At 40.3% G+C, this 26,727-nt stretch overlaps 1 protein-coding gene across 1 annotated transcript; it reads right to left on the bottom strand.

The window, feature by feature from the left end:
* Positions 1-1,676: 1,676 nt before the first annotated feature.
* On the bottom strand, positions 1,677-2,467 carry LOC140893281 (dirigent protein 11-like). Its single transcript, XM_073302347.1, has one exon. It carries the CDS (start codon positions 2,339-2,341, stop codon positions 1,814-1,816), a length of 528 nt encoding a protein of 175 aa, XP_073158448.1. The 5' UTR covers positions 2,342-2,467; the 3' UTR covers positions 1,677-1,813.
* Between the last annotated feature and the right edge of the window lie 24,260 nt (positions 2,468-26,727).

Below are 26,727 nucleotides of genomic sequence, written 5' to 3' on the forward strand. Positions count from 1 at the left end.
GTAAAACGTAGAGAACAAAATACATAGAGAAATTACTGAAGAAATTCTAGAGTGTTGAAGATCTATCATTGAAGAATTTCTGAAGAGATACTAGTGCTACGTTGTGTTGCCGAGTAGTGTTGGAAACACTGAAGAACACACGAGTGAAGTGTTGTTCAGAAAGTGGTTCTTTGGTTTTCGTTTTTCGGTTTAGAACCTTCTATTGATTTATTATTCTAGTTCTTACTAGTGTTTAGGATGTTTTTTTATTTTCTCAATCTGTTGAGAAAGGTAGATTTTTCGTAAAACAATCACTAGTTGGTTTTTGTAAACTGATTTGATTTTCTAGTGATTATTTCGCCATGAGGCATTGTACAAGTACTTAGTACTTATGCATAAATATCTGTGTGTTATTTTCTTTTACTGTTAGTTAATTATTCTGCTGCATAGTGTTATCGTGAAGTGTTGACAACACTGAAAGATAACACACACTCGAAAAATTTTCTGATATTTCTGTAATTTCATACTGTCCAAACCCTACAGTAACAAATTAAGAATCCCTCATGAAATATTATAAATGTATAGTTCAAGTAATAAGACCCATGATTTCTTCGTTTGTTTTTAAATTTTAATACCACTTATTTTACTATTACGTCGTATATATATTAACATTATATTAAATGTCAAGAGTCTCAAAATATGTGCAACACAATCTTAATCGGCTCCGAAAAATTTCCAAGAGCAGGTACAACTCTCCCCAGCTAGTTACTCCAATCACAAACTCTAAAAATATCAAGTGTTACTTCGGTTTGCAGCAACAAAAAAATAGTGTCTTCACCGAGGAAATCGACATAGACAGAATGCATGCAAAAACATTTGCTAGCTAGATCAACAATATTTTCAATGTTAAGAGTAAATGACTGGTTGAAGAAATTTTCGAATTGGACTTACATATCATTCAAGTACACGATTATATATTTATCAATTCTACAATAATGTGCCATGCAGGAAAAGATTGGCAAAGACAGTGTATATATAAACTAGGAATATAATTGATTGAAAAAAAAAAACTGAAAAAAAATTAACTAGCTAGGAATATAATTAATGCATAGCCAAATACAAATAAGGGGAAAACAGATCAACAAGAAATGGAAGCATAATTTTACAGTATAACTTTGCTAAATTGAATAAAATAATACTGATGATTCATGATAATGAAAAGAGTTTGCCTTGGTGGTGTCGGTTCATGTGTCCCCCAAGAGCTTGAGATTTGCAGAACTTAAGGGCACAAACCCCTGTTGATTTCATGTTGGAATCGAGATGATGAAAATGGTGGTTGGTTGCGCATGCAAATGTCCTCGTGGTTACTTTCAGCGTGCAGAGTACATAGAGGAGGAATAGTGCGGAATGTCCAGACTCTGAAGAGAGGAGAATAGATATATTCGCTTAAATAAGGGAGACGGTTTTCGTTTTGGGCTTTTCAGATGTTAATTCTGTTGATTTACACTGTCAATTGACGGAAAGATCAAATGAGTACAAAATTAATTGAGAAGATGTGGGATTAAGGTAGTGTTTGCAACCTCTAAAAATAAGTGATTAGAGATTCTTTTCATTAATTTGTGAAAAAAATTTCTATAATCACTTATTTTTAGAGGTTGCAAACACTACCTAAATCGAGTAGTAAAAAAAAATTGGGACTTAACCAAGAAACAACCAAATGATTTGGGACCAAACATTCAGAAATAAAAAGTCGAATAAACTATGAATTATGAAATTTGCATACAAGAATAACAACACAGCAAAAAAAAAAAAATAAATAAAAAATGGGGGTACTTCAAAAGTGTTTAACAGTGATATCCAGCTTAAGAACAGCTCTGAGATTCTTGATATCCATCATCTCCGTGGTCAAGATCCCATAACCCTTGATAAACCTAAAGTAACCTGTTCCTGACACCACCGAAAACTCCCTATCTTTCATGGCGAAGATATCAGACCCCTGAATCTCCAGGCTGCTCCCTTTGTATTCCCCCTCCGTAAATATAATAGAAAACATCAAGTGCAACGCTTTCCCATCTAGCTGGGAGTTTATATACATCCCCTGAGCCCTTCCTATCTCTTTCGACTCGATATCCGGTCCTTCCGTCACCGGATCATCCACCGCCAGAAGGGTTCCGAACTCCAAGATGCTGGTGGCGTGGCCGTTTCGTCCCCCAACTGTCACGGCGGAGGAGTCGTCTCCGGTTAGGTAGTCGTGCACGTAGAGAGTTATCTTGGTTTTCTTGTGGTGGTTTAGTGCCCAGTAGAGGATGGGCACGGCGGCAAGGAGGGGGAATAATATGGTGCTTGATGCGAGGGTGATCATATCAAGGGGATTTGTGTACGTTGCCCAAAATAGCTAGAGAATATCGAATCACAAAAACTTTGTGCACTATAATTTACATATAGTGCAAGTGGAGATTTTATAGTTAGGATGAAGATGCTTCGGGTGGATTAATGAATTGTTCTTCATTGGAAAATGACAAACCCATGATGGCAACAACTCCGCCGATGTGGTGAAATGGATTGATTACGTTTTTGTTGAATTTTTTCAATTTAATAATCTTGTGATAATATTTGTTGTTTTAAATAACGTGTCACCTAACATTGATTAATGGCAAAAATATTTTTTAATTCAATCTCAAAAGTAGAAAAAATAAAAAAATTTATGTGGAAAAGCCAGTTATAAATATGATATGTGCAATACCCTACTTTTTTTTTATAAGGTGAGAACTCGGGGCAGCTATCTTTCGGTGTGTACTAGATTGTAAGGCCCTAGATTAATTAGAAATTAATCCGAATTTAATTTAATTTTAATCCGAGTATATTTAATTTTTGGGAATATTTAGAGTTTCGATTTAAATTCTAATATTCTTAAATTATTTAGGATTGATATTGAATTAAAATAAGGGTCGAGGACCGAATTGCAATTATTGAAGAATTGAGGGACTAAAAGGAAAATAGAATTAAAGTTATCAAATTTTGAATTGATTATCAGCAAGTATACGTGTATCTTTCTTATCAAATTCAGAATTCAAGAACAGAGAAGCCGAGATCCTTTCGTTCCTTTTGGATTTGCAATCTTCAAAGTCTCGTAACTTTTGAACCGGTTGTCCAATTTCGATTCCGTAAAGTGTTCTGGAATCCTTACGACGAGGGCTTCGATCTCGCGTAAGTTTTATGTTGTGTTATTTGGATTTCGAAATCAGTATGGAGCAGATATCAGATTTTGAGTTCTTGATTATGTTTATTGACGTATATGCGATTTTATCTCAAAACCGGTTTGAGAAGTTTGTATTAAATGCATCTAAACATGATTTCCAGCTTGTGGTTGTTGATTATAGCTATTGAGATGAAGATTTGAATGATATATCAGCTGGTTATTGATTTGAAATACATGTATGAGTTGGTTAGAAGTTAGAAATGATTTTGGGATTATATCGGTTACCGATTTTGAATCGCTACGTCGTTTAATCGAGTTTTGGAACTGTTTTGATAGCCGATATTTGAGTTGAAGTTGTTTTTGAGATATTTTGAATGTTATAGTATTTTTCTTATTCAGTTTCAGTTGAGTTTGAAGGCTAAACGACACAAGACGCCGACTTGAACTAACGAAGAAAGAGTTGAGGTTTGAAATGCGATTGATCGATGATCTTATGTTGTTTTCGACTCGATTTTGATATGATAGATTGGAATGAAGTTGATATATGTATTATGATTGTATCATTCAGATTTGAAGAGTTCAGAATCGAGATAAACGAAGGTATAATGACGACATCGCAAAATAGGGACTTTGAAACTCAAGAACGACTAATCTTGAGTTGGCCCGCAAAAACCACATACTTGTTTATGTTTTTGATTTGATTGTGATGTTGTCGATCCATCTCAGGTAGTGGATCTTTATATTCGAGTTGATATGATGCTATATTGAATTGATTCTATGACAAGGTTGCTGTTAACCTTATTTGCGAGTCGGTTACGAACTCGTTAGATGGATATCCATGTCAAGATCAGTTATGAATCTTGATGGCTTTGAAGTTATGTGAATCAATTTGTATGTAAAGCGTTTACGTACTTTATTTGTTGAGTCGAGTTTAAATAGAGTCAAGATGATTTATTTAACGCTTTCTATATGTTGGTTATACTGAGAATGTTTTCTCACCGGATTTTATCCGGCTGTTGTCTTGTTTTGTATGTGTTCATGACAATAGATGGGGCAGGAGCTGGTCATCGACGTCATTGACAGCTGGGAGAGAGTCTAGCACGTGAGGACTCGGGTTGTAGATGAAGTCTTGTGAACTAGAAGCGTCAAGAACTTTAGAATCTGTTGGTTTTAGAATACATGTATGAACTTGAGATAGTTATGTCGTTTATCGTTTGTTTATCGACTTGTTTGATGTATCAAATGCATGTATAGATGCTTAAGAGGTTGTTTATGATTATATGCAAAACTTGAATTTGATATATCATGTGTTGTTGATTTAAAATAGATGGAATCAAGCTTGACAGCAAAGTGAATTGCTGATTTTCTGGAAACAGAGGGCACGCTCGATCCTGTGAAAATCCAGGATCGAGCGCGGCCATTAATTTTTCAAAACAGAGATTTGAGTTTTTGGCTCGCTCGATCCGCAGAAGTTGACGGATCGAGTGAGGCCAAATTGTGTTCCATCCGAGAGTTGAGCAATTGTGCTCGCTCGATCGGGTGTTTTTCACCGATCGAGCGAGACACTGAATTTTTTAAATTTTTTTTTTATATACTTAGCTCTTGGTTTCTTAATTGATGTTTAATGAATGTTAATTGTTCATTAATTACCCTAAGATGAGATTAGAAACCCGAGGTCCCCACAACAGGTGGTATCAGAGCCATAAGTTTCTTGGACTGAGATTAGATGAGCGGGGTAGATCGAGTCTTCTATTCTGATTTATTTATTGCTTTCATAATTGTATGGTATATGATTGATTGATTACAGATATTAAATTTTCACATGATGCTGTGATAATTTGCGAAGACTATGCTATACAATGGTTTGAATTACATGCTATCTGGTTATATTATTGATGTACTAGCATGTATTATGAGGATGAATCGAAACTCGATCTTTTATGAAGGCAATGTGGACTGCAACAGACTTGTTGTAATTGAGATTTAACTGTACACTAATCTGTTTGATTATCAGATATGCCTCCCCAACCAGCACCGAGAGTTAGACAAAAGTTGGCTACGAATCAGCCTGAACAGACAAATGCTGTACAGGTCCCAGTGACAGTGTCTGAACATGGACAGGGTAGTACTTCTACTGATGAGTTCAGTGATGCTAATCCGATGGAGAAACTTTTGAAAGGATTTCAATCATTCAAACCACCGAAGTTGCAAGGAACTGAGAATGCTATAGAGTGCGAGAACTGGTTGGAAGATATTGAGCAGTTATTCGAGTCTATTGATTATATAGATGATCGTCGTGTGAGACTGGTAATTCATCAACTGCATGGTCTTGCCAAGAGTTGGTGGATAGCGATGAAGAAAGCATTGGAAAACCAAGGTACTGTTATTACCTGGTCTGTATTTCGAACTGCTTTCTATCAGCGTTTCTTTCCTGTGTCTTATCATAAGGACAAAGGAGCAGAGTTTGCAAGTCTGCAACAGGGGCAGTTGAATATCGAAGAATATGTTGCAAAATTCACTAGCTTGTTGAAGTTTTCTCCACATATTGCTGTTAGTGATGAAACTCAAGCCGATCAATTCATTAATGGCTTGAATCCTGATGTATTTACACTTGTGAATTCGGGAAAACCGAATACCTTTGTTGATGCTCTGAATCGAGCAAAGGGTGCAGAAGCAGGGATACTGAAACAACGAGGAGCACAGTTTGTGCCACAGCCAGTGAGACAATCCCAAGAACAGCCACAGATTCCACCGCCACCTCAATTTGAAGCTGGAGGTAGCAGCAGTGGAAAGAAGAACTTCTTCAAGGGCAAGAGCAAACAATTCAAGAGATCTGGTGGTAGTAGCTCTTCAAGTTCAGGTAGCTCCCGATAGTCTAGAGCTGAACAGAGGTTTGATGTGTATTGCACCAAGTGTGGTGGTCGCCATTGTAATGCCCCGATTTTATTATAATTGAGTTTAATCGAGATAATCAGGGTTTTCAATGATTGAGGATTGTTTTGCTATTTAGCAGGGGGTTACTTTGCAAGATTGGAGAAATAAAGGACTGAAATGCAAAAGTTGGATTTTTATATATATTAAGGAGCAAGTTGACCAATCATTGGCCATCTCCTTCATCCCCTACTCCCTCTCTCGATTTCTCTCTCCCGGAAGCCATGAAAATCGATTTCCAAGCTTTTCTTTCCGTTCGATTCGCTCGATCCGACCGTTAGATTTTCATTCCGAGTTGAGATTCACGATCACCGCAACGAGGGCTTCATTTAGACGTAAATTTTGCTACGATCTCTTGAACTTCGATTTTGTTGAGTTGTCAGAATTTGATAATATTGGAGTATGTCGTTCTTGAGCTAGTATAGATCGTGTTTTCGAAGTTGGTTTGGAAAAAGAACGAAGTTTGGATTTTATATGATTTTAGAGGCATATTTTCGAAAATGGTGATTTTTGATTGAGGTTGGATTTGAGTTGTTTTGATGGATTGTGATGATGATTGACTTATTGTGATGTTGTTGGATGATTTGAGTTTTTTCGGATAGTCGATTTATAGTCATTATGCTGTCGAAATCGAGTTTGAGTTATCGGTTTTGGTTCGGTTTGATTTGTATATCGAATTTGATTAAGTTTCAACTCTGAGTTGATATCGAATCCGTGTCTCGATGTTTTGACAGTTGGTTAAAGATTGGAATTGGAGGACTTGGAGATCGGTTACCAATCGAAGAGTTGGAAGACGGTATAGATTGTTTGATTTATCGACTTTGAGTTTTGAATTGTTTAGAGTTTGAATCGAGTTGTATCTTGTTTGACAGGATTGATTGAAGCTTCGAGAAAAAGGTAAAAGTCGACATTGAAATGAATGGGAAAGAATACTCGAGATCGACTTATTCTCGAGTTCCCGAAAATCACATACCGCTTGTTTATTTGCTTGCGAGAACTTGATTTAGTTATTAATGCACTTGCATTCAAATTGAGCCGACTTTCGATTCGTTTTGAAATGAGACGTTTTAGAGAGCTATATTGAAGTGGCTTTGGATTTCGAGTTTTTCCAATTGCCAGAATACTTCTTATAGTTTCTCTGAAGTCTAGGGTATCGAGTTGATCGACTTCCACCCCGAAAGGGTGCATCGGTGAGTTGTCGTGAAGACTTGACCCTGGGATCCCAACCGAGTACCGATCGATTTTATGATTATCTGACTTGATAATCTTGACTTTTAAATCCATGCATTCATTCAATATCATTTCGATGTTATGATTTATGTTAACACATTTCGATTGAGGTGTTTATTTGATATTGAGTGCATGTATCTTTTACTTATAAATTATATTTCTAACCGGATTATTCCGGCTGTTGTCTTTGTTTTGTATGTGTAACTTGGCAACAGGAGGATCAGGAGCTGGACCGAGTCGTCCTGGTTAGTTTGGGGGTGAGATTGATAGAAGTGAGACTCCGGGTCGTAGGGTCGAGTCTATTTGGAATTGTATTAGTTTTGTTGAGTCGGTGGAACTCATTTATGAAACTCGACTAGTTATTGTATTTTGGGCAGAACCTAGATTTGGTATGTTCTAAATATTGATTTGTATTATGTTTGAACTTGGAATGTTTAGAATTGCCTTGTTGGTTGTTCGCAGACTCCTCGACCCCCTCTGCCCATTTTGCCTGCGTGCGGGCGAGGCAACACCTCGCGCGTGCGCAAGGAGTTTGAGAGGCTTGGGAGAATTTGCCCGCGCGCGCGCGAGCTCCCTTCTCGCGTGGGCGCGAGTATCTCCGCGAGTCTCTGTTCGCGTAGCCTGCGCGTGCGCGAGGTGATGACCTCGCGCGGGCGCGAGGCTTCTTTAAAAAAAAAAAAAACTTTTGATTCGTTTTTCGCGGCTTATTGTGTTTGATTATGATTAATTATTCGAGTTTAGAAGATTAGAAACGGGGTCTCACATTAAGTGGTATCAGAGAAAATAAGATTCTTGGATTTGAACTAGAGTGAGCGGGATAGATCGAGTCCGCATGAATTGAACTCTCGCATGTGATTGATTTATTTAAATGATTATTTTTAAATACGTGCGAGCATGCTTTATTGATTCTTGAGTTAATTGAATTACATGAGTTGTGATTTAATTTATAAAACATGAATTATGTGATATATATCTGTCGTTGTATATCGTTGAGATTAATGAGTACTCAGAGCAGAGTTTTGGACACCGAGGTTATGAGATTGAGAATAATTCTGAGATATTGTGTCCTAACCCTTGATATCAGATGGCACCGCGACGATCTTTGAGAAGGAATCAACCACCTTTGACTCCTCCTTCTACTGAGAATCCGCCGCCAGTTATTACTCCTCCGAATGATCAGGATAGTACAGGAGTGGATCAGTTTGATGCAACCGCAACCCCGATGGAGACTCTTCTGAAGAGATTCCGATCTTTTTGACCACCTACTTTAACGGGTACCGAGAACTCCGTTCCTTGTGAAAGTTGGCTAGATGAAATGGATGAGCTCTTCGATTCCCTCGACTATACCGATGACCGCAGAATCAGGTTAGTCAGTCATCGGTTGCAAGGTGTTGCCAAGAATTGGTGGACCACAACCAAGTGAGCGAATGAGAACCGAGGCACCGCCATCACTTGGAGCTTGTTCAAGACTGAGTTCTTCAAGCGTTTCTTTCCTGTCTCTTATCGAAAGGAAAAGGGTGCCGAATTTGCTAACCTGAAACAAGGGAACTTGAGCATTGAGGACTATGTGAGCAAATTTGACAGTCTCTTGAGGTTTGCACCTCACGTTGCAGATAACGAGGAAGCCAAGGCCGACCATTTCATCAATGGATTGAACCCTGAGATATTTACCTTGGTCAATACCGGAAGACCCAACAACTTTGCTGATGTTATGGATCAAGCAAAGGGAGCCAAAGCCGGATTCTTGATGCAACGAGGTAATCAGGTAGCTCCTTCAGCAGCAGCAGAGATCTTTTCAAGACCAGCCTGTTCAGTTTCAGCCTCAACAGGCTCAGTATCAGTACCAACCGTCTCAACAGTGAAAGAGTGGGTGCCCGGTGAGCCAACTTATGGCTAAGGGCTTTGATGACTCTTTGTATAAACAATCTTTTGTTTAATATAATTTACACTTTTATTAATGGCAATGACTTTATCTTTCTTCATATTGTTATATTGTGATATACTATTGTTGTTTTGATAAAGACCTTGAATATACTATAGTGTATGTAAGATGTGGTAGTACATGGGGATGTCTATCATGAAACACATCTTATAGTCACTGTATATTCTAAACTGTTCCTAGTCGATTGAGCCATCCGATAATAAGGATAAGGATCGCTCGAGTTTGAGACTAGCATTTGCGATGCAGAGTACCACGTTTCATTGGTAAGGAACATAGAGATGTTTGAAGCATGCAAATGGATATTCATACGATGAATGATCGAACTACCCTATCCGGACTTTCCAAGTGGTTATCACTTATCGAGTGGATAAAGTCCGCGGTTTTGGTTGTACACCATTAGTCCTTACTACTTGAAACATCATTGAGACTCTATATGCTAGTACTGTGCTTTGACTCGTTTACCGACTCTATTGGGGTCATCAGGTGTCGGGATTGGGTACAGTTACAACACATATAGGAGTCGATGCTTTGTTGTCAAGGATTCACCACATACTTGCGAGTGTGGATATCCTATGCGATCTGAGGAGATATTAGTGTGACGAATCTCTGGCCAGAGTACATGATGTGTTTTAAGAAATGATTTCTTAGTAGCACATGCGATGTCACTATTTGATCTTCAAGATGTATTGCATAGTTATCGAATCTCGAACGACTCTCGATTTACCAATGGTTGTTGATTCGATCGGGATATTTGGATGAAGGGACCGTACTGTACGCTAACCAAAATCTATTGGTTCTTGCAGGCACTATCAGTGATACCTAGGGAATCATGGGGCGATGTTGCTAGGCGCTCTTACCATGATTCGTTGGGCAAGTCGGAAATTGTTGTTCCGAGTCACAAGGAGTTGTGAGCCCACGGCTAGCTGTATCCCTGAACCATTGAGGGTCACACAGAGTAATGAATTTTTAATCCCCGTTGAGATAGTTAAATTTAAAGAGTTAAATTTAATGAACAAAGAAGTTGGACTTTTTATTTAAGAGTAGAGGAGTAAGATTTCCTAAAATGACATAGGGATGGGCATTTTTGGAAATCACTGAATTCGGATTCAGAAAAATTTATCTTGACTTTAAAAGGTGCAGAAATGGTTTCTGTGAACATTGGTAAAATCGGTTTATCAATCTGAGTCACGATGAATTTTATATTAATTTCTGAACATGCGGGCTTTGCTTGTCGGGCTTGAACTTATGACTAATGGGCCCTAAGCTGTTAGCAGCCCACATTATAAATAAGTTATTGCAGTACAGAAATTACACAACACAGGTCACAATTTTCGAAAAACCCTAGTTTTCTCTCAAATAGTGGCCGCCCCCCTCCCCCCCTCTACTCGGGAAAAATCCAGCCTGTGAATTTTGAATTATAGTCTGGTTTAACGGATCAAATTCGTTAATTCTCTTCGTAGAAACTTCTGATAGATTTTCTAGTGCAATCTATCAGAGGGATTAAATCTCTGTTCATGGACCTGATTGAAGAACAGTTCGTCCATCAGTTCCAGGGATATACAACAAGAGCAGAGTAATCTGTTGGTGTCCAAAATCTCGATTCGAGATTGGAGGTAAAAATTTATAATTGTTATTTAATTTTTACACACACAATTTAATCGTAAAGTTTTGATACCCATTATGGAATCGTTCCATATAAAATTTTTAAACTTCCGCTGCACTGGGTATCAATTCTGATTGATCTGATCGACATTCTCCATCAAACAGCCGAATAAGCCTCAGAGGTTTGAGGGAGGCAACAGTGGCAGAAATAGGCGAGATCAGTATCGGCCGAAGGGGAAGAATTTTAAGAAGTCTGGTAACAGTTCATCGAGTTCCAGTGGCTCTAGACAGTTCAATTCTGGACAGAATTCTGGGTTTTCTTGAGCTTCTTGCAGCAAGTGTGGAGGACGTCACCCGAGTGATCAGTGTCGAGGCGTTTTTGGTAGTTGCAACATCTGCCAGCAGCCGGGTCATTTTGCTAGAGTCTGTCCTCAGCGAGGATCCAATAGAGCTCAGAGCGGCAGTTCTTCACGACCGCCAGCTCAGCCCGAGAGATCAACTTCTGCAGTCCATTCTTTTCCACCTCAGCAACAGAATCGTCAGGGAGGTAATTAGAACCAGAACCAACCTCCACGACAGCAGACGAGGGTGTTTGCCGTGACAGAGGATCAAGCCAATGCAGCTCCGAATGACGTGATAGTAGGTAACGGTTCGATCTTTGGTTATCCTGCGCTTGTTTTGATTGATACGGGTGCTTCCCACTGTTTCATCTCTGAAAGATTTGTTGTGATGCATGATTTAATTGTTGAGCCTTTATCTGATGTTGTTTCTATTACTTCACCTTTGGGTGGAGAGACTGTTTCGGTGAGATTGGTCCATAACTGTGTGTTAGAATCCGAAGGGAATTCGATTGAGATTGACTGCATCGTTCTTGGATTATCTGATTTTGACTGTATCGTCGGAATTGATGCTTTGACCAAGTATAAGGCGACAGTATATTGCTTTTAGAAAGTTGTCCGTTTCAGGCCTGAGATGGCAGATGATTGGAAGTTTTTCGGTAAGGGTTCTCGATCCAAAATTCCTTTGATTTCGGTGCTAACCATGTCTCGTTTACTTCAGAAAGGAGCAGAGGGATTCTTGATTTATGCTTTGGATATTCAGAAGTTTAGCCCTGAGTTGTTCGAGATACCGGTGGTTAGCGAGTTTCCTGATGTTTTTCCAGACGAGATTGCTGGTTTACCGCCTATTCGAGACATCGAATTTAGCATTGAACTTGCGCCAGGTACTCAGTCTATTTCGAAAGCACCTTACCGTATGGCTCCATTAGAATTGAAGGAATTGAAGGAACAGTTAGAAGATTTGATTGCCAAAGGATACATCCGACCTAGCGTATCGCCTTGGGGTGCACCAGTGCTTTTTGTGAGTAAGAAAGACGGTTCTATGCGACTTTGCATCGACTACCGCCAGTTGAACCAAGTGACGGTCAAGAACAAGTATCCTCTACCAAGAATCGACGATCTTTTTGATCAACTACAAGGTTCTTCAGTGTATTCGAAAATAGATCTGCGATCAGGGTACCATCAGCTGAGAGTTCGTGACGAGGATATGCCTAAGACAACTTTCAGAACCAGATATAGGCATTTCAAATTCATAGTCATGCCTTTTGGTTTGACCAATGCTCCAGCAATTTTTATGGACCTGATGAATCGCTTCTTTCAGCGGTATCTAGATGAGTTCGTCATCATCTTCATCGACGACATTCTTCTCTATTCTAAGAACCATTCTGATCATGCCGAGAATTTGAGGATTGTGTTGCAGACTTTGCGAGCCAAACAGTTGTATGCTAAACTATCAAAGTGCGAGTTTTGGTTGGACCGAGTGGTTTTCCTAGGTCACATTGTATCAGGAGATGGAATATCTATGGACCCCAGTAAGATCGAAGCAATTATGAATTGGCAGAGACCGACATCAGTGCCAGAAATCCAAAGCTTCATGGGTTTAGCGGGGTATTATCGCCGATTTATCGAGGGATTCTCTTCCATTGCAAAGCCGATTACTCAGTTGACCCAGAAGAATGCACCGTTTGTTTGGTCCGAACAGTGTGAGGCTAGTTTCATTGAGCTGAAGAAGAGATTGACTAGCGCTCCGATCTTGTCTATTCCATCTGGTACTGGAGGTTTCTTTGTGTACTGCGATGCTTCTCACCGTGGTCTTGGATGCATTCTCATGCAGAGGAAGCACGTCATAGCTTATGCTTCGAGGCAGCTGAAGCCTAACGAGACTCGTTATCCGATCCATGATCTCGAGCTAGCTGCAATCGTGTTTGCTTTGAAGACTTGGCGCCATTATCTGTATGGCGAGTCGTTTGAGATATTTTCTGACCACAAGAGCCTGAAATACCTGTTTTCCCAGTCCGAGCTGAATATGAGACAGAGGAGATGGATGGATTTGCTTAAGGACTTCGACTGCGAAATCAAGTATTATCCTGGAAAGTCGAATGCAGCTGGAGACGCTCTTAGTCGGAAGCTTTGTTCTTTGTCTCTTTCTACGATTGGTGTCTCTCGATTGATTGAAGATTGTTGTACTTCTGTTTTGGAGTTTGAGACCGATAGGAGATCCATCAGAGTTTTTGCGATTCAAGCCGAGCCAGAGTTGTTTCAGTCGATTAGAGAGGCTCAGAGATCAGATCTGAGTATTCAGAGTTTGATATAGAGAGTCCGATCAGGTCACCAGTCAGAGTTTCAGGTCAGGGATGACATTTTGTTTGTGAATAGCCGTATTGTTGTGCCCGATGTTTCTGAGTAGAGACAGCGCATTCTTCGGGAGGAGCATTGCAGTCAGTTTAGTGTTCATCCAGGAGGTCAAAAGATGTATAATGACTTGAAGACTCAGTTCTGGTGGAAACATTTGAAAGGAGACATCATGAGGTTTGTATCCCGCTGCCTAAATTGTCAACAGGTGAAAGCTGAGAGAAAGAAGCCCGGAGGATTATTGCACAGTTTGCCTGTCCCGGAATGAAAATGGGATCATATCTCAATGAATTTTGTCACGAAGCTACCGCGTTCAGTCAGAGGTTGTGATGCGATTTGGGTTGTGATTGACCGGTTGACGAAATCTTCTTGTTTCATTCCTTACCGTATGACATACCGTCACGATCAGATGGCCGAGTTGTATGTCAGAGAGGTTGTGAGATTGCACGGCATGCCGAAGTCGATAGTATCAGACAGAGATCCAAGATTCACTTCTAACTTTTGGCACAGTTTTCAGGAGGCTTTGGGTACTCATTTGCACTTGAGCATAGCGTATCACCCTCAGACCGACGGTCAGTCCGAGCGTACGATCCAGACTTTGGAGGATATGCTTCGAGCTGTAGTGCTGGATTTTGGATCAGGTTGGCAGGAGTCCTTGCCTCTAGTGGAGTTTTCGTACAATAACAGCTTCCAGCCGAGCATTGGAATGACACCTTTTGAAGCTTTGTACGTGAAGAAGTGCAGATCTCCATTATTTTGGGATGAGATTTCAGAATCACCTAAGTTGGGTCCAGATATGATTCGTGATATGGCAGAGCAGGTGAAGTTGATCCGAGTCAGAATGAAGACAGCCCAAGATTGACAGGACAAGTATGCGAATGTCAGACGCAAACCACTGTGTTTCAAGCAGGGAGACCGTGTGTTTCTGAAGATTTCTCCTTTCCGAGGCACTGTCAGATTTGGGAAGAGAGGAAAATTGTCTCCGAGGTTCATTGGTCCGTATGAAATTCAGGAGAAGATAGGCGATCTTGCCTATAGGATTGCTCTTCCTCCGTCTCTTTCAGGCATCCACGATGTGTTTCACGTTTCGATTCTTCGTAAGTACCATCCGGATCCGTCTCACGTTCTTCAGCCGGACGAGGCCGAACTTGATGATACTCTGAGTTACTTCGAGCGACCGATTCAGATTCTTGACAGAAAAGAAAAGCAGCTCAGCAACAAGTCGATTCCGTTGGTGAAGATTCAGTGGAGTCATCACGGAGTTGAAGAAGCGACTTGGGAGACCGAATCCAATATGAGGCAGCGATTTCCAGAGTTGTTCGATTGAGTTGAGTTCGTCTTCAGTTTGTTTCGTTCTTGTTGAGTCTGTGATCTGTCAGGTTTCGAGGAAGAAATCGAATCTTAGAGGGGGAGAATTGTAATGCCCCGATTTTATTATAATTGAGTTTAATCGAGATAATCAGGGTTTTCAGTGATTGAGGATTGTTTTGTTATTTAGCAGGGGGTTACTTTGCAAGATTGGATAAATAAAGGACTGAAATGCAAAAGTTGGAATTTATATACATTAAGGAGCAAGTTGACCAATCATTGGTCATCTCCTTCCTCCCCTACTCCCTCTCTCGATTTCTTTCTCCCGGAAGCCATGAAAATCGATTTCCAATCTTTTCTTTCCGTTCGATTCGCTCGATCCGACCGTTAGATTTTCATTCCGAGTTGAGATTCACGATCACCGCAACGAGGGCTTCATTTAGACGTAAGTTTTGCTACGATCTCTTGAACTTCGATTTTGTTGAGTTGTCAGAATTTGATAATATTGGAGTATGTCGTTCTTGAGCTAGTATAGATCGTGTATTCGAAGTTGGTTTGGAAAAAGAACGAAGTTTGGATTTTATATGATTTTAGAGGCATATTTTTGAAAATGGTGATTTTTGATTGAGGTTGGATTTGAGCTGTTTTGATGGATTGTGATGATGATTGACTTATTGTGATGTTGTTGGATGATTTGAGTTTTTCCGGATAGTCGATTTATAGCCGTTATGCCGTCGAAATCGAGTTTGAGTTATCGGTTTTGGTTCGGTTTGATTTGTATATCAAATTTGATTAAGTTTGAACTCCGAGTTGATATAGAATCCGTGTCTCGATGTTTTGACAGTTGGTTAGAGATTGGAATTGAAGGACTTGGAGATCGGTTACCAATCAAAGAGTTGGAAGACGGTATAGATTGTTTGATTTATCGACTTTGAGTTTCGAATTGTTTAGAGTTTGAATCGAGTTGTCTCTTGTTTGACAGGATTGATTGAAGCTTCGAGAAAAAGGTAAAAGTCGACATTGAAATGAATGGGAAAGAATACTCGAGATCGACTTATTCTCGAGTTCCCGAAAATCACATACCGCTTATTTATTTGATTGCGTGAACTTGATTTAGTTATTAATGCACTTGCATTCATATTGAGCCGACTTTCGATTCGTTTTGAAATGAGACGTTTTAGAGAGCTATATTGAAGTGGCTTTGGATTTCGAGTTTTTCCAATTGCCAGAATATTTCTTATAGTTGCTCTGAAGTCTAGGGGATCGAGTTGATCGACTTCCACCCCGAAAGGGTGCGTCGGTGAGTTGTCTTGAAGACTTGACCCTGGGATCCCAACCGAGTACCGTTCGATTTTATGATTATCTGACTTGATAATCTTGACTTTTAAATCCATGCATTCATTCAATATCATTTCGATGTTATGATTTATGTTGACACATTTCGATTGAGGTGTTTATTTGATATTGAGTGCATGTCTCTTTTACTTAGAAATTATATTTCTAACCGGATTATTCCGGCTGTTGTCTTTGTTTTGTATGTGTAACTTGGCAACAGGAGGATCAGGAGCTGGACCGAGTCGTCCTGGTTAGCTTGGGGGTGAGATTGATAGAAGTGAGACTCCGGGTCGTAGGGTCGAGTCTATTTGGAATTGTATTAGTTTTGTTGAGTCGGTGGAACTCATTTATGAAACTCGACTAGTTATTGTATTTTTGGCAGAACCTAGATTTGGTATGTTCTAAATATTGATTTGTATTATGTTTGAACTTGGAATGTTTAGAATTGCCTTGTTGGTTGTTCGCAGGCTCCTCGACCCCCTCTGCCCATTTTGCCTGCGCGCGGGCGAGGCAACACCTCGCACGCGTGCAGGGAGTTTGAGAGGCTCGGGAGATTTTTCCCGCGCGCGCACGAGCTTCCTTCTCGCGCGGGCGCGAGTATCCCCGCGAGTTTCTGTTCGCGTAGCCTGCGCGCGCACGAGGTGATGACCTCGCGCGGGCGCGTGGCTTCTTTAAAAAAAAAAAAAAACTTTTGATTCGTTTTCCGCTGCTTATTGTGTTAGATTATGATTAATTATTCGAGTTCATAAGATTAGAAACGGGGTCTCACAACCATACCAATGACCAATGCCGAGGTGTATTTGGAAGCTGCCACATATGCAACAAGATGGAACACATTGCGAGAGTGTGTCCACAACGAGGTTCTGAAGGTACACAGGGTGCGGGATCATCGAGACCGGTAGGCCAATCTACATCTTCTGTTCACTCTTTTCAAACATAGCCTGCAGAACCGAGTAGAGGAGGAGGTCAGACAGTGAATCAACCTCCCAGGCAACAAGCACGAGTGTTTGCATTGACAGAAGTGCAAGCACAAGAAACATCGGACGATGTGATTGCAGGTAACTATTTTTTTTATGGTTATTATGCCTATGTCTTATTCGATACTGGTGCGTCGCATACCTTCATATCTGAACAATTTGTTACATTGTATTCATTGCCTGTTGAGTCATTAGCTACTGTAGTGTCTATATCTTCACCGTTAGGAAAAGGTATAGTATCAGTGAAGTCTGTTAGAAACTGTGTACTACAGTACGAAGGTAATGACATTGAGCTTGACTGTATCGTTCTTGGTTTATTTGATTTTGATTGCATAATCGGTATCGATATGCTAACCAAGTACAGAGAAACAGTGGACTATTTTCAGAAGATTGTGAAGTTCAGACCTGATATGACTGATGAATAGAAATTCTATGGTAAGGGATCACGAGCCAGAATTCCTTTGATATCTGTTCTTTCTATGACTGGCTTGTTACAAAAAGGGGCGGAAGGATTCCTTATTTATGCAGTCGATATACTGAAGACTAGTCCGACATTGACGGATATACCGGTGGTGAATGAGTTTGCAGATGTATTCCCTGATGAGATTCCAGGATTGCCACCATACAGAGAGGTAGATTTTGGTATTGAATTGATGCCAGGTACACAGCCGATATCGAAAGCACCTTACCGAATGGCACCGATTGAACTGAAAGAATTGAAAGACCAACTTGAAGATTTGTTGGCCAAAGGATATATTAGACCGAGTGTTTCCCCATGGGGTGCTCCGGTATTATTTGTTAGAAAGAAGGACGGATCAATGAGACTATGTATTGACTACCGGCAATTGAACAAATCAACGGTAAAGAATCTCTATCCTTTACCTCGTATCGATGATTTATTTGATCAATTGCAGGGTTCGTCGGTATATTCGAAGATTGATCTCCGATTCGGATATCATCAGTTGAGAGTTAGAGACGAGGATATTGCTAAAACTACATTTAGAACCAGGTATGGCCATTACGAATTCATAGTCATGCCTTTTGGTCTAACGAATGCACCGACAGTTTTTATGGGATTGATGAATAGAGTATTTCAAAGATATTTAGATGATTTTGTGATTATCTTTATCGATGATATTTTGATATACTCTAAGAACCTGTGTGAACACGCTGATCATCTTCGAACTGTATTGAGAATATTAATAGAAGAGAAATTGTATGCCAAGTTATCCAAATATGAGTTTTGGTTGCAGCGAGTTGTTTTTCTTGGTCATGTAATTTCAGGAGATGGCATTTCAGTGGATCCGAGTAAGGTTGAAGCTGTGATCAGTTGGCAGAGACCGACATCTGTGCCAGAAATTCGAAGTTTTATGGGCTTGGCAGGTTATTACTGTCGTTTCATTCGAGATTGTTCATCGATAGCGAAGCCTATTACACAGCTTACACAAAAGAATGCACCATTTATTTGGTCTGAGGCGTGTGAAAAGAGTTTTATCGAACTTAAGAAGAGATTGACGACAGCACCAATTTTAATAATCCCTACAGGTACTGGTGATTTTGTTGTTTATTGTGATGCTTCTCACCAGGGTTTGGGATGTATTTTAATGCATAAAGGACATGTTGTCGCTTATGCTTCTCGACAACTGAAACCACATGAAGTCAAGTATCCGATTCATGATCTTGAATTGGCTGCAATTGTCTTTGCATTGAAGATCTGGAGACATTACTTATATGGAGAGAAGTTTGAAATCTTTTCTGATCACAAAAGTTTGAAGTATATGTTCTCACAATCCGAAATGAATATGAGACAACGACGATGGCTTGATTTATTGAAGAATTTTGATTGTGAAATCAAATACTATCCGGGAAAATCTAATGCAGCAGCGGATGCCCTAAGTAGAAAGGTATGTGCTTTATCCTTTTCTAGGATAGGTGTATCTAATTTGAATTGTTGTATTTCGGGGTATGTATTTGAGACAGATAGAAGGCCGATGAGAGTGTACGCAATCAGTGCTGAGCCAGAGTTATTGATTCGTATCAAAGAAGCACAAAAAGCCGATCAGAATGTGCAGAAATCGATTGAAATGATTCGATCAGGACATCAGTCTGAGTACAAGGTTAGTGATGATGATATCTTGTATGTAAATGACCGAATAGTTGTTCCCAATATTGCATATTTGAGACATAATATTTTGAAAGAAGCCCATTGCAGTCGCTATAGTGTTCACCCTGGAGGCAGAAAGATGTACAACGACTTGAAGAGTCAGTACTGGTGGAAACAAATGAAGTCTGATGTGAATGAATTTATATCTAAATGTTTGAATTGCCAAAGTGAAAGCTGAAAAAAAGAAACCAGGTGGCTTATTACAGAGTTTATCGATTCCTAAATGGAAATGGGACCACATTTCCATGGACTTTGTAACGAAGTTGCCACGATCATCTCGAGGATGTGATGCTGTTTGGGTGATCATCGATAGATTGACGAAATCTGCGTGCTTTATTCCTTATCAAATGACTTATCGTCATGATCAAATGGCGGATCTCTATATTCGAGAAGTGGTAAGACTACATGGTGTACCAAAGTCGATAGTATCTGACCGAGATCCGAGGTTTACTTCGCAGTTTTGGCATAGCCTACAGGAAGCTCTAGGTACGCGCTTACATTTGAGTACTGCTTATCATCCTCAAACTGACGGTCAATCCGAATGGACTATTCAGACACTTGAGGATATGCTTAGAGCTGTAGTACTTGATTTTGGAGTTACATGGCAAAATTCTATACCACTCATGGAATTTTCGTATAACAACAGTTATCAGACGAGTATAGAGATGGCACCATTCGAAGCATTAAATGGAAAGAAGTGTCGATCGCCTTTGTATTGGGATGATGTTTCTGAAGTACCTGAGTTAGGGCCAGATATGATCAGACAGATGACTGAGAAAGTGAAATTGATACAGCAGAGAATGAGAACAACGCAACATAGACAGACGAGATATGCAAATGTACGACGACGGCCGTTATCTTTTGATTAGGGGAATAAAGTGTTTCTGAAGATTTCACCGTTCAGGGGCACAGTTCGATTTGGCAAACGAGGAAAATTATCTCCGAGGTATATTGGGCCGTATGAGATTCTCGAGAAGATAGGAAATCTAGCTTATCGACTCGCTCTTCCTATGTCTTTATCTGGAATACATGATGTCTTTCATGTATCGATGTTGAGGAAATATATATCTGATGCGTCTCCTGTGATTAGATCTAATGAAGCTGAGTTGGATGATACTATTTGCTATTTCGAACGACCTATTCAGATTCTTGATAGGAAGACGAAGCAACTCCGAACGAAGACCATTCCATTGGTGAAGATTCAATGGAGTAGACACGGAGTTGAAGAAGCAACGTGGAAAGTCGAAGAAGATATGAAGCAACGATTTCCTTATCTATTCCACTGATGCGAGTTCTTATTTAGTTTTCAGTTATTCTTTATTCTTATGAGCATGCAGTCTGCATATCTATACTGTTTATGAATTCGAGGACGAACTCATGTCTTAGTGGGGGAGAAATGTAAGGCCCGAGATTAATTAGAAATTAATCCGAATTTAATTTGATTTTAATCCGATTATATTTAATTTGGGAATATTTAGAGTTTCAATTTAAATTCTAATATTCTTAAATTATTTAGGATTGAAATTGAATTAAAATAAGGGCCGAGGACCGAATTGCAATTATTGAAGAATTAAGGGACTAAAGTACAAATAAAATTAAAGTTATCAGATTTTGAATTGATTATCAGCATGTATACGTGTATCTTTCTTATCAAATTCAGAATTCAAGAACAGAGAAGCCGAGATCCTTTCGTTTCTTTTGGATTTGCAATCTTCAAAGTCTCGTAACTTTTGAACCGGTTGTCCGATTTCGATTCCGTAAAGTGTTCTGGAATCCATACGACGAGGGCTTCGATCTTGTGTAAGTTTTATGTTGTGTTATTTGGATTTAGAAATCAGTATGGAGCAGATATCAGATTTTGAGTTCTTGATTATGTTTATTGACGTATATGTGATTTTATCTCGAAACCGGTTTGAGAAGTTTGTATTGAATGCATCTAAACATGATTTCTAGCTTATGGTTGTTGATTATAGCTATTGAGATGAAGATTTGAATGATATATCAGCTGGTTATTGATTTGAAATACATGTATGAGTTGGTTAGAAGTTAGAAATGGTTTCGGGATTACGTTAGTTACCGATTTTGAATCGCTACGTCGTTTTATCGAGTTTTGGAACTGTTTTGATAGCCGATATTTGAGTTGAAGTTGTTGTTGAGATGTTTTGAATGTTATAGTATTTTTCTTATTCAGTTTCAGTTGAGTTTGAAGGCTAAACGACACAAGACGCCGACTTGAACTAACGAAGAAAGAGTTGAGGTTTGAAATGCGATTGATCGATGATCTTATGTTGTTTTCGACTCGATTTTGATATGATAGATTGGAATGAAGTTGATATATGTATTATGATTGTATCTTTCAGATTTGAAGAGTTCAGAATCGAGATAAACAAAGGTATAATGACGACATCGCGAAGTAGGGACTTTGAAACTCAAGAACGACTAATCTTGAGTTGGCCCGCAAAAACCACATACTTGTTTATGTTTTTGATTTGATTGTGATGTTGTCGATCCATATCAGGTAGTGGATCTTTATATTCGAGTTGATATGATGCTATATTGAATTGATTCTATGCCAAGGTTGCTGTTAACCTTATTTGCGAGTCGGTTACGAACTCGTTAGATGGATATCCATGTCAAGATCAGTTATGAATCTTGATGGCTTTGAAGTTATGTGAATAAATTCGTATGTAAAGCGTTTACATACTCTATTTTTTGAGTCGAGTTTAAATAGAGTCAAGATGATTTATTTAACGCTTTCTATATGTTGATTATACTGAGAATGTTTTCTCATCGGAGTTTATCCAGCTGTTGTCTTTTTTTGTATGTGTGCATGACAACAGATGGGGCAGGAGCTGGTCATCGACATCATTGACAGCTGGGAGAGAGTCTAGCACGTGAGGACTCTGGTTGTAGATGAAGTCTTGTGAACTAGAAGCGTCAAGAACTTTAGAATATGTTGGTTTTAGAATAAATGTATGAACTTGAGATAGTTATGTCGTTTATCATTTGTTTATCGACTTGTTTGATGTATCAAATGCATGTATAGATGCTTTAGAGGTTGTTTATGATTATATGCAAAACTTGAATTTGATATATCATGTGTTGTTGATTTAAAATAGATGGAATCAAGCTTGACAGCAAAGTGAATTGCTGATTTTTCTGGAAACAGAGGGCACGCTCGATCCTGTGAAAATCCAGGATCGAGCGCGACCATTAATTTTGCAAAACAGAGATTTGAGTTTTTGGCTCGCTCGATCCGCAGAAGTTGACGGATCGAGCAAGGCCAAATTGTGTTCCATCCGAGTGTTGAGCAATTGTGCTCGCTCGATCGGGTGTTTTTCACTGATCGAGCGAGACACTGAATTTTTTTAAAATTTTTTTTTTACTTGGCTCTTGGTTTCTTAATTGATGTTTAATGAATGTTAATTGTTCATTAATTGCCCTAAGATGAGATTAGCAACCCGAGGTCCCCACATAGATAAACTTTTGGTATTACGGAATAGTCTGCAAACTAAGCAAGTAAGATAAATCGTACCAAGCAAGCCTGTGTGATAAGCTAGCCCAAGATGTTGGTGGGGAGAATCGAATTCCTATTCTCTGACAAATTAAGTATTCACCTACTCCACCAACTAAGACACTACTTTTTGAGACAACCTACAGACCTTATTGAAGAAAGAGAATTCGAGATGTGAATTGATTAGATGACAATTTTAAGATAAAATATTACAATCATCAAAATCATGAGGCCAAACAATGATGGGTTCATAGTTACATTAGAATTTAATGACTCATGATATAAAAACAGAGATGTAGGCCCCGTTTGGTTTCAAAATTCAGGCCAAAAAAGCATTTTTTTAAGTGCTTTTTAGTTAACAAGGTGTTTGGTTGACCAAAAAAGTGCTTAAATAAGCACTTTTTAAGTCAAAATTAGAGCTTTTTTAAAAGCAAAATTGTAGCTTTTAAAAGCACTTATTTTAAAAAATCACTACAAAATCCAAACGGGCTCGTAATTAACCACGATTTTGTGTTTGGAAGAATGTTTTCATATAAAATCATGTGAGGGTTTGCGAGAGTGCCAGACATGTAGTAGCCCGTAACAAAAATCAGTAATTAAAGGATTAATGCTAATTAAATAAATTGGGTTTCGGACGGATCAGAAGCTCCGAAGGCACGATCGGAAGCTCCGATCAGGATCGGAAGCTCCGATGAGCGATCGGAGGCACCGATCATATTATGTCAGGCATGACGATTGGCTAGATCGGAAGCTCCGATCACCCCTATCCGGAGTCAACAAGTGATATTTTGACACGTGGCAGATCAGGATCTTTGGAAGCTCCGATGGCAGGAACGGACGTTCCGATCGAGGTTCGGACATTCCGATCAGGGATCGGAAGTTCCGATCGTTGTCTTTAAATAGAGGGCCGAGGCTTTATTTCCAATTGCCAATTCCGAGTATTTTCCTCTCCTTTCTAGTCTATTCGAGTAGTTCTAGCCTTTCTAGGCTTGACCCGGCAGTCGGCGAGGCGTTCGGTAGTTGTAGCGGAGTTGTGCCCAAGTTCTGGAGGCATCGACATCAAAGGGCTAACGACGGACGAAGGTATAGCTTTTGCTTCCTATAAATATTTAGGATTATGCAATAGCTTAGTAAGGCTTTTAGAGCGCTTTAAATGATAGTAGTATCATTTGGCAGTGTAGAGCAGACTATAGGCGTGGACCTAGAGTTGGTAGAGCTTGCACTGATTTAAGGTACGGAAGTACTGTTCGAGATATCCTGACTGAGTATGCATGTATTATGTGACTGCATGGTTTATATGTCATTGATTTATGCTGCATTCATTTGCATCTTGCTGTATCTCTTTCGAGATGTCTGTTAGTAGGGTTGTACCCTATCCTGTTAGTGGATGGACTTCCATCGATTTGGGTCCGGCGTATCCACGGTTATCTCGGTTTGGGAGCCACCTCCTGAAGCGACGGCACAGCATGCTACATACCAGGGCCCGGTCTGTCTCTGTTATCTGATCCTTGACCTCGAGTCTGTAGGGAGTTCACTTTGCATGCATGTATACTCATACTCTTGTACTGAGCATTTTATGCTCACGTCTCGTACTCTGTGTTTCTAGACACCCTATTCCATGGGGCAGGTTTGCGATTGGACGAGGAGGGTGGATCCAGGAGGGGCTAGTCAGTGGTTGACCGGCTGGAGCTTTGTCTAGGTTTTATTTCTATTGTTTTGAGGTTGATACAGCTATTCGATTTGGTTGTATATTATTTGGATAAATTACAGATTCCTTTACTTGGGATTGCATAATGTTTATGGTTTCTGCAGTTTATTCTGATATCTGTTTTATTAAGTTAATTGCATGCCTAAGCTCTGTTAGTAGGTGATCCGGGTAAGGGTCACTACATTTATGGTATTAGAGCATGCAAAAGAATTCTTGGGATTTAGTCTCATCATGAGGTATTTTTGTAGATGGCAAATCGTGACGACCGAAGTTCTCATGGCAGTATTGGTGGGCGTTGGGGTGATGCCGACCGGGAGCCTCGTCGAGAACGGCGTCATCGTCATCATGACGACGAGCGTTTCACTGTGCGTCGATTCTTAGCTATGGGTCCTAAACCCTTAGTTGGAGGTGAATCTCCGGAGGATGCGGAGAATTGGTTAGACCGCATGGAGACGACTTTTCAGACTTTTCAATGCACCGAGGAGCAGAAGATGGAAACCCTTGGCTATCTTCTAGATGGGCGTGCGCGCAGGTGGTGGAGGTTTACTTCTGCACCTTTTGTTGCGGCGAGAGGAGTGGCCACCTAGTCCGAGTTCCGCACAGCTTTCCAAAAGTTGTATTTTCCTCCTGCACTCCGTCAGTCGAAGGCAGGCGAGCTACTAAGTCTGCGACAGGGAGCCATGTCTATCGATGAGTATCAGCAGAGGTTCTTTGATCTGCTATCCTATTGCCCCGAGATTGCTGATAGCTCAGAGATGAAGTATAATCTGTTCCTTCAGGGCCTTAACCCTGAGATCCATGACCATGTGGCGGTTGGCGATGACATGTCCTACGAGGGCTTGGTGAGCCGTTGTCACCAGGCAGAGGACAGCATTCGGCGGAACAGGTCTTTCTCTCAATCGAGGCCTGCTAGTTCTTTGGGTCCCCGTGCCCAATCTTTAAAGAAGTCTGGATCTACTTCTTTCTCTGGTTCTGGAGATGTTGTCCGTTTCGGTAAGAAGGAAAAGTGTGATCACTATGGGAAGAACCATCCATCCGACAAGTGCCGCAGAGCTTCTGGAGCTTGTTTTCGTTGTGGAGAGACTGGTCATATCCGGAGGGATTGTCCACTGTCTGGGGGAGGCGGTTCTGGTTCTGGTTCAAGATCGGGTTCTCAGGCCACCATTCAGCAGAGGTCGCAGGGACAGCCTGCTGGGAGTTCTCATTTAAGGCCACGAGCTTCTGGCCAGGTGTTTGCCTTGAGGCATGATCAGGCTGTGGAGGAGAATGAGAAATTCATCGCAGGTACATTTATGCTTTATGGTATACCTGCTCTTGTACTTATTGACACTGGTGCATCTCATTCCTTCATTTCTGCACGTTTTGTTATTAGGCATAAGTTACCATGCATTGCACTAGACGTAGTGATGTCTGTTTTTACTCCGACGGGCCAATCTGCTTTGGCTAAGCGTCTAGTGATGGGTTGCCCTTTAGAGTTCGAAGGGAACATTCTGTTAGCGAATCTCATGGTCCTGGCGATGGACGACTTTCATTGCATTCTGAGAATAGATATGTTGACTACCTATCGAGCTTCAGTGGACTGCTATTAGAGATTAGTAAGCTTTCATCCGGAGGGGAGTGAGAGCTGGTTTTTCTATGGTGAGGGAGCACGACCCCCGATGCCTTTGGTATCAGCTTTGAGAGCCTGTCGAGCTCTAGAGTCTGGCGGGGAAGGCTACCTTATCTATGCAGTTGATTTGTCCGCTGAGAGTATTGGGATAGAGAACATTCCTGTTGTGGATGAATTTCCAGATGTATTTCCTGATGAGATTCCGGGTTTTCCTCCTGCTAGGGAAGTCGAGTTTGGCATAGAGTTGATGCCGGGTACTTCACCTATTTCTCGAGCACCGTATCGTCTGGCTCCGTCAGAGATGCGTGAGTTGAAGAATCAGCTACATGATCTTTTGGACAAGGGGTACATTCGTCCTAGTGTATCTCCTTGGGGAGCTCCTGTTCTCTTTGTAAAGAAGAAGGATGGGTTGATGCGGCTGTGCATTGACTATCGGCAGCAGAATCGAGTCACTGTGAAGAACAAGTATCCGTTGCCTCGTATTGATGACTTGTTTGATCAGCTGCAGGGAACGTCAGTTTACTCCAAGATTGACTTGA

This window comes from Henckelia pumila, chromosome 3 (genome assembly GCF_033568475.1).
Source record: "Henckelia pumila isolate YLH828 chromosome 3, ASM3356847v2, whole genome shotgun sequence".
Taxonomy (NCBI): Eukaryota; Viridiplantae; Streptophyta; class Magnoliopsida; order Lamiales; family Gesneriaceae; genus Henckelia; species Henckelia pumila.

Excerpts from the sequence above, each read along its gene's own strand:
- LOC140893281 (XM_073302347.1), bottom strand. The coding sequence starts at position 2,341 with ATGATCACCCTCGCATCAAGCACCATATTATTCCCCCTCCTTGCCGCC.